Source organism: Chelonia mydas, chromosome 3 (genome assembly GCF_015237465.2).
Source record: "Chelonia mydas isolate rCheMyd1 chromosome 3, rCheMyd1.pri.v2, whole genome shotgun sequence".
In the NCBI taxonomy this organism is placed as follows: domain Eukaryota; kingdom Metazoa; phylum Chordata; order Testudines; family Cheloniidae; genus Chelonia; species Chelonia mydas.
The window spans coordinates 82,686,038-82,699,329 of record NC_057851.1 but is presented as its reverse complement, the minus strand read 5'-3'; the positions used below and the strand labels follow the sequence as shown (position 1 = coordinate 82,699,329).

Genomic DNA, 13,292 nt, shown 5'->3' with positions numbered 1-13,292 from the left:
CAAATGATACCTCACAAAGCATACTTTGTACAAAGATTATCACAATGGTGTGTGGGGTGTGGACCCATGTTCCCTGTAAGCTGCGCGCTTGAGCAGCCACGCAGGAGAGATTTAAGTGCTGCCCAGCCGATTAGAAGAGCGCAGACAGCCAGCAGCATGTGTTCAGGTGCCTCACCGTGCACGTTGTGCTATCCTGCAGCTGCTCCCGGGACCATCCTGCTGGCTGGGGTGGGGGGGAGGAGGGTGCTGATATCAGGGTGTCCCCCGCCCCTGTACCCCATCTCCACAGAGCAGGGGAGCTGCTGCGGGGAAGGGGGAGTGACTGCGTGCCTTTCTTAAAGAGACAGTGCACTGTTTCTGAGATTTCCCCAGCAGCCAGCTCACACAGTCTCTCACACACACACTCTTCCCCTTCCCCGCCGCCCACGTACCCCATCTCCGCAGAGCGGGGAAGGATAGAGAACATGGCTCAGGACAGAGCAGGAGAGCTTTCAGTGTGTATCTTGAAGAGACCACGCAGGGCATCTCTCAGAAATGTTCCCAGCAGCCAGCACACACGCTGTTTGTGTGTCACACACACACACTGTCACACATGCACACACACACACCGTCTCTGTGTCACACTCGCCTCCCAACACATACTTGTATTGTTGTTGTTACTTCTTGGTACTTCCTGCAATGCACATACATTCTCTGCAATTTTATTCTTTCAAAGTATGTTATTTTAGTGTTTTGACTGGTCTATGCATTTCATAATTTTTATTTCTCTTACACTTACATTTAATTCTTTGAGTAGTGAGTTCTAAAATGCCTAACCTGTCCTTGCTGGAGTAATTATCCCTATTTAACTTTTTAAAAATAAATATTATATCTAGGTTCTTTGTTTCTACTCGTGGCGCACATCTGCACATACCTCAGTGCACATAACAAAATTTATTTCACACAAGGATGGAAAAAAATTGAGGGAACATTGGTGTGGACACATGAGTACATTCACACCACTGTCAGTGTCCATAAAAGGGAGCTACCCCCTCACCCCCATTTCATTTATCACACCCACCACATACTGAGAAGACATTAGGTAAACGATACAGAGTGGCACGGACCCCAGATCCAGTCCCTTCAATACACAAGGACTTCAGAGCCAACCCGAAATTGTCATTGGTACCATCTTCTGTAGCCAAACATGAAGAGCACACTGATCACACTTCAGTACCATCTCCAGTACTACCTGACATACTGCCTCTTGAAGGTCCCTATCCAGGGTCACCAGTACTGTCCAGGGTCTGTTCCATGAGGACCTTGGAATCCCACGAGAGCCTGAATTACCGGTACTGAGGGACACACTCTGCTGGTACCAACTCACTTCCTAGAGCTTGCTTACCCTCTGATCCTACCACCTTAAGAGGTGACTTGTCCTCTAATACAAACACTGTCACCAGCCCCACACAAACTTTTTGAGGGTACAGAGAGACATTTCTAATCAGTACCAATGCAATATCCACCAGCCATCCAACTACCAACCTCTGGTACCGATGCAATTACAAGATGCCTTTTGGGCCCTGGTACCGACTTGACCATGGTACCAGCACCACTTGCTCCTCCAGTAGATATGGGAGGTTTCCAAGGTGTTTGTACAAGATTCCTCCACCTTCCAGCCTCACTTCCTTGAAGGACATCCTGAAGAGGAAAATCCCAGCAGGAAAGACACCTGGCAACCCTGGCAAAGACCTTGGGACCCTGTCCCCTTCACTTATGCCCATCAGTGGGCTTATTGGAACCCAGGGGCCTTTTATGGCAAACAGTTCTACAGGATCCCATCTAATAAGAAGGCATGTCAGGAGCAACACCCACTGCCTTTGGGTCTTGCTCCACAGAGAACATTACAGAGGAGCAAGAGCAAACTGAGGAAGAAGAGACACCTTCTTTGAGTGATGGTCCCATGTGGATTCCAAATGTGGGTGCACATGCGTGCTATGCACCAGAGCCAGAACTGTTCATAGTAGTGTCCATTGACCCACATATATATCGTCCATCAGCCATGTGGCATGTGTGAAGCTTTAAGAGGCTGCATGGGTCGATGCTGCTTCAGTTCCCTCTTACTGCCACAGGGCCAGAGTCAGAACTCCTGTTCCTCGGTGCTCCTACCTTGCTAGAAGTACCGCGTTTTTCACCTTTTTGCCTCGTACATAGTTCTTTTTAATAGTTGTAGTTAGTTGTCCGTTTTTTAGCTAGTTGTTACCCTTTGGACTTTTTCCCTTGCAGGACTCTCTCTCCCCCAGCCCAGGACCTATGCCCAGGCAAGCCGGCTTTAAGTACTGTTTCATGCCCTCGCTCCTTCTCTGTAATCGACGAGCACCAACGTTGCCTTTACTGCTTGGCGAAGCCCATATGACCGCTCACTGCTCCATCTGCCGATCTTTTCTATCCCAAACTTGGGAAGCTCAAGGAGCTTCATCTCCCTACGTTCCTCATGGAAGTGATGTGACCACATACCCCTTCAGATCTGGCACCAGCAGATCCATTGGAAAGCCAACTGGCACCAACGGTAGGTGATTCTCCTGGCCTTTCCCAAGCTGCACCAAGTTTGGTGAGAAGTCGCGCATTGACTCCAAGGCTTCCGCCCAGCCACTGTCACCTCTGGTGCCATCCACACCACTGGGACCACCTGGTCCCATGCACTCCAGGATACTTGTCCCCCTAACACCAACAGTCGAACTACTGCTGCCTTTCGCTGGCTCCCCTCAGCACTCCACACCACAGGTTCTCGATCCTCCATCTCCGGCCGTGGAACCTCCCATTTGTGGACCACCCTCCATTGTTCCACCCCACACCGATGTCTCTGCCGGCACTGGCAGCCCTGCCCCTACTGGATCCATTTTCAGAGTCTGAATGGTCCTCCAAACAGGACCCAGACTTCTCGCCAGCCTGCTCCTACAAGCCAGATCCCTGCTGCCAACCTATCTGTCTCACTATGGCCCAGTGACCAATCTGTGGCTTGCCTACCCGCAGGGACTACCAATGCCTGGCAACCCCTACGCTTGGCCATACTGGTGACCCGTACTGCAGCCGCAGACTCTCTTCATGGCTGCACCACCACCTGTCTTCACCTCCCGTCGATCTTCCCTTCGTCTTTGAGGATCCCCGCTACGTTTCAGCTCTCCCAGCACCCTCCGTACCACTGGCACTGTTGATTCCCTTTGTCCCTACTGGCATTTCGTCATCGCCTGATGATGCGTACATTCCACCTTCCCTTTCCCCTCTGGATAACCATGCCCAGTAACAGGACCTTCTCTGCCGCATGACCACTGCCCTCAGCCTCCCTGTGGAAGGTGTACAGGACCCCACAATCAGTTCTTGGACATTCTGAAACCCCCTGGACCCTCCCACACCATCTTGCCAATACACGATGCCATCTTCCACCTGGTGCAAGCAGTTTGGCACACTCCAGCCTCTTGCACCCCCCACTCCAAAACAGACTGAGTGTAGACATTTTGTGCCAGCTAAGGGTATGAACTTCTTGTTGTTCCACCCTCCTCCAAATTCCTTGGTGGTCCAGGCTGCCACGGAACGTGCCCTCCATCAACCTCTTCGTTCCACCCACCCCGCTCCCAGACCAGGAAGCTAAGAAGTTCCTATGCGGGCTTTCAGTTTCGCATTGCCAGTTACCATTCTGGCAAAATACGACTTTCTTTCCTATACTAAGATTGCAGACTTCCAAGCCTTCCTGGCCCCTGATAAGCATCAGGATTTCCAATGCCTCATGGAGGAGGGCAAATTAGTCGCCAAGGTGGCCCTTCAAGCCACGGTTGATTCTGCTGATACTGCCTTCTGCTCATTGGCTTCCGGACTAGTCCTCCATCATGACTCCTGGCTGCAGTCCAGCGGTTTCCCGAAGGAGGTCCAAACCACACTTGAGGACCTCCTTTTCGACAACCAAAGCTCTTCAGTGATAAAACTGATGAGTCCCTCCATTCCCTGAAGGATTCTCAGGTCACCCTTCAATTGCTGGGCCACTATACCCCTTCCCCTACCTGTAGGCAGCACCAGTTGTCTTTCCGACTCCCTCCCCACACATCCTTATCAGCCCTATCCACAGCACCAACCTGAGCGCTCTCGCTTCCATCCTCGCTCACAACATCCACGACATTCCACTGCCTCTATCTTGGCCACATTTTCCCTTTTGCAATGAACCCCCAGGCAAAACTTTTGACTCTTTCCACAAGAACCATGAACCCTACTCCATTCTTCTGATTCCACTACCGATTACTTTTGGCAGTTGTCTTGCCCTGTTCACCCATAGTTGGGGCAAGATCACGTGCCATCCACTTTGCTTGCCAGGCATTTCTGCCACTACTCCATGACTGCCGTGTCTTAAGTGTTATCCAACAACATGGTGTCTGTCATCTATGTCAAGTAGGGCGGAGCCGGTCCCTCTGCATAGAGGCCATCCTCCTTTGGAACTGGTGCTTCCGGCACGACATCTCCCTCCATGCTGTACCTCTTCCCAGTATGAACAACTCCCTTGCAGATCAGCTCAATCACTCCGTCCATGCGAATCATGAGTGGGAACTCCACATTCCCCTCCATCTTTTGCTAGTGGGGCATGCCTCAATGGGACCTCTTCACCACAGTGACCAAACTTCCCCTCTTCTGCTCCAGGGGAGCCCTCAGTCCAGCTCAGAGGGAGATGCCCTTTTCATTCCCTGTATCAACAAGCTCCATTACACCTTCCTGCCCATTCCCCTGCTCCCCCGGGTCCTGCACAAAATCTGTCGGGAATCAGGAAATGGTACTTCTTGTGGCCCCTGCTTGGCCCCGCCAGTATTAGTTTCCAGACCTCCTTCATACCTCTGCTCATTCCCTGATTCGCCTTCCCCTGCTCCCTGATCTCCTTACACAAGCCCACGGCCACCTCGAATACCCCAACCCCAGTCCTCTCCAACTGTCGTATCCACAGCCTGCTATTCGGATGGGGCTTGTGCATAGATGCTGCATGTTCTGCCCCCATATGTGATGTCCGCATGCACAGTAGATGCCCATCTACCCGTACTTGCTACCACGCCAAGTAGCGCTGCTTTAGTCCCTGGGTGTACCGTCACAACCTTTCCCCAGACTCTGTCTCCATTCCAGTTCTCCTGGATTACCTCCTCCATCTCCATCGCTCAGGCCTTGCTCACTCCTCCATTTGCATCCACCTGGTGGCACTCAGTGCCTTCCTTCCACCTGTAAATGGGTTCTCCATTTTCACGCATCCAACTACCACCCACTTCCTCTGCAGTCTCCTCAATGCTTTTCCCTCGGTGTGGAAACCTACCCCTGCCTGGAACCTCAGTCTTTTTCTCTCCATCCTCACTAAGCCACCCTTTGAATCCCTGGTGACCTGCTCCCTTGTTCACCTCCATGAAGACAATCTTCTTGGTCGCCATCACCTCTGCATGACGCATCAGCGAATTGGCGGCCATGATGGCGGACGCACCCTTCATTGTCTCCCTATACCTTCACCCCAAATTCCTTACCAAAGTCGTCATCTCGTTCTACCTCAACCAGTGCGTACACTTACCTATCATCTATCCTAAACCACACGCCTCCACCAGGGACTGCATGTTGCACTCCCTCGATGTACATTAGGCACTAGCCTTTTATCTCCAGCGCATCCGTACCTTCCACACTTCCCCTAGTCTCTTCGTCACCATCACCGACAACTGTCACAACCGTGCTCTTTCCTTGCAACGTCTCTCCCACTGCAGACTGTTATGCACTCTCTGGAATCCCCTCCCCCCCCGCCCTGGGTCATAGCCCACTCCATGCAGGCTCATGCTGCCTTGTTGGCTTTCCTTGCATACATTCCCTGGCAGGACACTTGCCGGGCAGCCACTTGGTCCTCCATCCCTACCTTTATCGACCATTATGCCCTTGCTCCTGCCACAGATGCAGCTGTTGGCCAAGCTATCCTTCAGACTGTAACTTCTGGAGAGCCTTTGTGCCCTCCACACTGAATACGGCTTGCTGTTCTCCCATGTTTGGAATCCACATAAGGACCATCACTCAAAGAGGAGAAGGTTACTTACTGTAACTGGAGGTTCTTCGAGATGTGTGGTCCCTATCTGGATTCCAATCCCACTCTCCATCCCCTCTGCTACAGGCTCTGCTGCTGCCTGGTAAGAGGGAACTGGAGTGGCGTCGATCCGCACAGTCTCTTAAAGCCTCGAACGTGCCAAGTGGCTAACACAAAATATACACACGGGTCAACAGACACTCTATGAAAAGTTACAGTGCATGGCGCGCATGCACGCCCACATTTGGAATCTAGATAAGGACCACATGTCTCAAAGAACCACCAGTTATAGTAAGTAACCATCTCTTCCTACAAATCTGCCTTACCAGATGAGACTGTCATGCCTCCCCCACTGTCTTACGCTGGTGATGCCAGTGCCTTTCAAGACCTTATGAAACATAGCAAAGACCTTACAAATTTAATTGGAGGAGATACAAGACCCCCACCATTCCCTGTTAGACATCCTTCAGACATACCCCCAGGGCAAAATTGATAATGCTCTGTTGTCCCCAATACGAATAGTGTAGCAAATTTCAGCTACTATAGTGCATAGGTGTAAGTGGATTGACAAAAAATACTACATCCCACCTAAAGGGTTGGGGTATTTTTTCTCCCACCCTACACCCAACTTCTTGGTTGTTGAGGCCCTTAATGAATGGAATAAGCAACACTGACCTGGCTCAATGCCATCTGATAAAGAGACTGGACCTTCTGGACCACAAGAGCTACTCCTCAGCGTCTCTGCAGTTCAGGGTAGCCAGTTACTGAGCCCTGATGGCAAAATATAATTTTACAAGCTATTCGAAGTTTTCATCTTTTATTGAAAACCTGCCACAGGATCAAAGGGAACAATTTCAAGCCTTTGTAACAGAAGGCCAGAAAATTGCCAAGGCATCTCTCCAGGCTTTGCTTGATGTCACCGATGTAGCTTCACATTCCATGGTTACAGCAGCAGTCATGTTACTAAGCTTCTTGGCTACAGTCCTCCGGCATGCCCTGGGAGGTTCCCATCCTGAGTATGTCCTTGAGCAAGTATGCTCTTGCAGCGGAGAAGTCCAGAGTGGCCCCAGTGAAGTCTAATTGTTGAGTGGATGTGAAGGTAGACTTTCCCATGTTGAGGCTGTTGATAAATTGTATACTGAGTTGTTTGACCACACTTTGTTTGTTATGAAATATACTCAAGAAACCAAATAACCAAAGTCAGTTTATTAATATGGTACAGGGAAAAGGTTCTATATGATACCAGTCTCCAAAGAGCAGCCCTGTGCAGTGTTAGATTCACCACACACAGAAGGTATGCTCTTCAAAATTACATCCCTAAAGCTTACTGTGTTTCACTAAAAGGTACTAGGTACGTCACTGGATTCAATTAATCAGCTTTTTACCTTGTTTGTTTCTGGTACCATGGTATACCCCTTTTTCTTTTGTTCTGAGCACATGCATTCCAGGTACAACGGGGAGTGAAAACATCACCTAAGCCTGTACCAGGATAAATAGGTTTGTGAGGGTAACTCCCTTTCTGTTGCTATGAGGAAATAATTATATGTCGGGGTAGCCAAACCGTGGCTCACAAGCCGCATGCAGATCCTTTACAGTCAGAGTGCGGCTCATGGAGTCCCCTCCCCCGATTCTTCACCTACCAGACTGGGGGGCGGGAAGGGGGAGAGCTCAGGACCTCTGCCTTGCACCAGGGTGGTAGGGTAGGGGCTTCTGCCCAGCAGAGAGGAGGGGCTAGGAGTTTCAGCTCAGTGAGGCACGCCTGCTGGGGCTTGGGGCTTCAGCAGGAACAGGGCTGAAGCCCCAAGCCCCGGCAGGTGCCTCACACGGGGCTGAAACCCCGAGCTCCAGCAGGCACGCCCTGCCTCTCAAACTTCTGAAGATTGTCATATGCAGCTCACTGGGTCAGTAACTTTGGCCACCCCTGTTATATGTCCTCATGCTAACAGTTTTCTTATTTACTTAAGCCAAAATTTACTTCAGCTAATGCAAGGAGTTATAGGATACTTAGCATAAGTGAACAGGATTATGGTATAAGCCAGTTTAGGCTACATCACTGTTACAATATTTGTGCTTAATGTTATTAGTGCTTAATGCATACTAAGCCCTGGTCTACACTAGGACTTTAGGTCGAATTTAGCAGCGTTAAATCGATGTAAACCTGCACCTGTCCACATGATGAAGCCCTTTATTTCGACTTAAAGGGCTCTTAAAATCGATTTCCTGACTCCACCCCTGACAAGTGGATTAGCGCTTAAATCGGCCTTGCCGGGTCGAATTTGGGGTACTGTGGACACAATTCGACGGTATTAGCCCTCCGGGAGCTATCCCAGAGTGCTCCATTGTGACTGCTCTGGACAGCACTCTCAACTCAGATGCATGATTGTTTGCCATTGCTCTGACGCAGGGAGGGGCGACTGACGATATGGCTTACAGGGAACTAAAATCAACAAAGGGGGTGGCTTTACATCAAGGAGTATTTCAGGCAGGACTTCACGGAGGGTTCCAATAAGAAATGGTGCACCTAAGTTATTATTCTTATTGGAACAAGGAGGTTAGTCTGGCTTCTGATTGATACATGGCTAGATTTACCTCGCTGCACCTTCTCTGTGAGTGACTGCAGTGTGACCTAGAGGAATGAGTCCCCTAGACCGGGGGGGGGTTTGCAAATGAGTACAAAACAAATCTGGTCTATTTCTTGTTTTGATACACTCCATCTATCTTTTACATCTTTGGCTGGCAGCAGACGGTGCAGAAGGACTGCATGCCATCCACATCTCATGGCTGCTCGGCAGAAGATGGTACAATAGGACTGCTAGCAATCTGTATCGCCTGCCTGCTCACCATAAGATGGTTCAATAGGACTGACTGCAGGACTAAAGAGAATGACTTGATCAGGTCACTCCAAATTTAGTCCCTGCGCCCATGTCTGCCCAGGCGCTCCTGATCGACCTCACACAGGCGACCAGGAGCACCTCGGACATGACGATGACGGCTACCAGTCCTATTGCACCATCTGCTGCCACAAGGCAATGGGTTGCTGCTGCTGTGTAGCAATGCAGTACTGTGTCTGCCAGAACCCAGGAGACATACGGTGACAGTGAACTGAGCGGGCTCCATGCTTGCGGTGGTATGGCGTCTGCACAGGTAACTCAGGAAAAAAGGCGCGAAACGATTGTCTGCCCTTGCTTTCACGGAGGGAGGGAGGGAACGGGGGCCTGACGATATGTACCCAGAACCACCCGCGACAATATTTTAGCCCCATCAGGCATTGGGATCTCAACCCAGAATTCCAATGGGCAGCGGAGATTGCGGGAACTGTGGGATAGCTAGCCACAGTGCAACGCTCCGGAAGTCGACTCTAGCCTCGGTACTGTGGAAGCACTCCACCGAGTTAATGCACTTAGAGCATTTTCTGTGGGGACACACACACTCGAATATATAAAACCGATTTCTAAAAAACCAACTTCTATAAATTCGACCTAATTTCGTAGTGTAGATATACCCTTAGATATATAGTGTGCATATGCATATCATTAATATGATATATATTTATATGCTAGCCAGCATACAGTAGTCAACAAGGTGGAGGCCGAATGAGTGGAAGGAACAGAGATAGGGCTATGCTGGTTGCTGTCTCTACCTTGAGAAATGAGTGACCTTTCAGGAGCCAGATGTCCGGGTAGGGAAAGACGATTATTATGTCTGGTGGGAGTTTTTAAGAGAATGATGGGACAGGCATCACTAAACAACCTGGTTTCTCTTGAAGGGAAGGTCCTTGACGGTATTTTGCACCTACTTGAGATCATTCCTTTTACTTTAACCATAAAGGTCTGTAGTCTGTGAAAGTTGAGCAAACTTTTTTAATCACTTGTAGGGTACAAACACTTAGCAAAGCTAGCAGCAAAACTGAGCTCCACTGGATCTTAACTACCTTAGCCTAATTTATAAAACTAGGTTTAAAAACCATTTGCCTGAATCCAAACTATACTTAAACTGAATTTAGAAACCGACTTTAATACTTTTTAAACAGTTTGGTCCCTTGCCCACAGTTCAATTAAATTGTGTTTATAAAGAACTAGTGTGGACTATCTTAAAAACTATTTAATACACTTGAAGGTCTAGAACAAACAGGATCTAAATTAAGTTCATGTCATGGTCTCTAAGGATTCACATGAAGGCTGTGTTTGAAAATCACATTGAGAATGTCCTGACTCAGCTAATTTACAGATGTTTCTGTAGTTGTTTTACCTTCCCTTCCTCAGAACTTGAGCACTAATGCACACTTGCCTGAGTGGGTTGCTGGTTCTCAGTTCCAATAGGATTGAGTGAAAAATCTAGTCCTCTGTATGTTCTGTGTAGAAGCACTTAACTGACTCCTGGGAGAATTCAGAACCAAGTAACATAGGTCTCATCACTTTGTCCCACCTGCTACTATCACTGTTGAATTGTAGTAGACCAATTTTACCAACTTCTGAGATTTTATTGTGAGTCTTGCAATATTTGGTGTTTTGCTTAAGCCCCACCTCCTGGAGTCCTGTGATTATGTGAGAATCTCAGCTTGTTTTAAAACAAAATTTTAAGTTTTTAGCCCTTGAGGTTATAGAGTAAAGCTTTAAACATGAATTCTAGAGGCTCAAAAACCAGAAGACAAATAAAAAGAACCCACATTTATTATTTTTTAGAATTTCATAGGCAGGGGGTGCTAAATCATGATTTTTTTTTTACTGCTTGGGTTTGATGATACTGCAGACATGGAGTTGAACAGATTTTTAGGAATGGAGGAAGTTGCTTCCCTATGATTTTTAAAGTTGCTTAAACTATGCGGAGTCGGATGTGAATACAGTAAGGATCAAACGTAAAAGGAAACTGAAGTGTAATTGGAAACAGGTTTATGTGATCTTCAGAAGGTCACTAGAGAGGCAGAAGAGGAAAAGGGGTGAGAACTAAAAGAAACAGAGTGGTGAGCGTGTTAAGATTTGCAATTGGAGCATTAGAGATCATGTGGCTGTACCATGGCAGTTTGCCCCTATTGCTACAGCTTTGTTCAACCAAATATCTCAGATTACATAAGAAATTCACGCAGCAAAACATCTAAAAGGGTAGATACTTGTTTACATATGATCATGGCTTGAAACACCTTTGATTTCTAATATTGTTTAAGTCCCCACTGTTAAAGAGCAATTTTTAATCATAAATACGATAATCATATCCTAATATTTTGAAAGTAATACTTGTAATACTTTTGACTGATTTCTCCCATTTACCACCAGATGGTAGTAAAATTTGGTAAATGTGACTGAAAATGAGATGTGTAACTAGTGGTTGGTCTCAGTCCAGTTCACACTAGGTGATGTCCACATCCCAGACACCACCGTCACAATTGACACTTTGTCTCAGGAGAGACAGTATGGTAGCATGTGGCACCTTAGAGACTAACCAATTTATTTGAGCATAAGCTTTCATGAGCTACAGCTCACTTCATCGGATCATCGAAAGCTTATGCTCAAATAAATTGGTTAGTCTCTAAGGTGCCACAAGTACTCCTTTTCTTTTTGCGAATACAGACTAACATGGCTGCTACTCTGAAACCTATGGTAGCATGGGGATTGCAACTGTTCCTTGATCCCACTGTGTCAGAATTGAACAATGGTGTGGGGGCATCTGCCACTGACAGAGCTTTTACCTGTTCTGTTGATTGGACTTCAGGCTGGTAATTGGACCTAAATTCACTTAAAAGGAAAAGCTTCATCTGAGTCTTATTTATGTTTGATTTATAATAGTCCTTTATGATTAAATGTAATTTTAAAAAAGCTGTGTTTTTTTTTTAATATATCTAGATATGCAAGAACTGTACAGGTTGCTTTGATCGACAGATCCAGTGTGTTTCTCTGAACTGTCCAGTACTTTTCAAGCTATCCAGAGTGAGCCGAGAGTTATCAAAGGCACCGTATCTCCGACAACTACTCGACCAGTTTTAAATGATCTGTGTTACAAGATTCCAGGTGCTATTTTTTTTCAGTGTTTACTACACTAAAACTGTTGTGCATGGTGCTTTTTCAATGTTCATCTAGTCCAAGATTTCCATTTTAGCTGTTGGTTTTACTATCTGAAGAATAATGAACAATTATCTTAACTAAAAGAGAAATACACTTATTGATCTATTCACTTTTTAAGATGTACAAAATCCTTCATTCTTTCACCTTTTTAACATACTGTTTTATAATGCAGATGTTGAAATAGCTATGTGTAACATCTTGTAAATCCATTTCAAAGTAGAAGTCAAGTTTACTTCCCAGTGGTTTGCTGTGGAAGGAGCACTGAAAACCTCTTGAAACAATGAAATCATTAGTGTGTGTTCTTGAACAGTCAGTATCAAGACGTGTTACTTATAGATATATTATCCATTCACTTTATAATTTTGTCTGCGAAATATTTTGTAAATACACTTTTTTACTTTTCAAACAACTGAGTAAAATAATGTGCAATGAATTTTATACAGATAATTTTAAAGTTCGTTGGTATATTTCCTCCTAAGTTTTGCTTGATTCCAAGTAGATTTGTTATTTTGATCAAACTGTGCAAACAGTAGTATTGTGTAGCATTTTTAAACATTATTTTCTATAAATTGCTGTCTTGCTTTAGCTATTAATGGGGCATTGTGAGGAACTGTGCAAAGACATTTTTGTTACAAACCTGTGGGACTGTTGCAATACTTTAAATATAAGAAATTTTATTCCATTTTTGCTTCTTTTGTATAGACATTTCTATTGCTTCTAAATATGCTTAAAATATTTTCTTTCCTTATGTATTGTACAGTTAAATCTTATTTGCCATCATCTTGACAAAATGTGTATTTAGAATATTTGTATAACTGTATAAAATGAAAAAGGAATTATGTGGTCAGTGCATTGTTTTCTAAACTGGAAATCATTTTGTTTTAGAAGTTAATAATGGAAACCATATTAAAATTGAATAAAATATGAACTATGGTAAATCTATATGCATTTTTTAAACTTAACACATTTGCAGTCCAAGTCATTACTTCATTCAATAACATGCATGTGCTGAATGAGGGAAACCGGCTAATTAGCAGACTTGTCTTTCTTCTTCCATTGGGTCAAAACAGTAATATTGTTTCATACAGTTGCTATTCTCATGGGTCAATCTACCCATCACTGGGTAGCAAGCAGAGCCTTTGGTTTTAATATTTTTGCTATCTGGGAGAAAAATCAGC

At 46.1% G+C, this 13,292-nt stretch overlaps 1 protein-coding gene across 1 annotated transcript in view; it reads left to right on the top strand.

Annotated features, from left to right (window-relative positions):
• The window catches only part of REV3L (REV3 like, DNA directed polymerase zeta catalytic subunit), a 247,979-nt gene extending 234,927 nt beyond the window's left edge, over positions 1–13,052 (top strand). The window contains 1 exon segment of the mRNA XM_037894643.2: positions 11,896–13,052. Within this exon segment, the coding sequence (XP_037750571.1) occupies positions 11,896–12,036 (141 nt within the window). The 3' untranslated portion in view covers positions 12,037–13,052.
• The last annotated feature ends 240 nt before the right edge of the window (positions 13,053–13,292 follow it).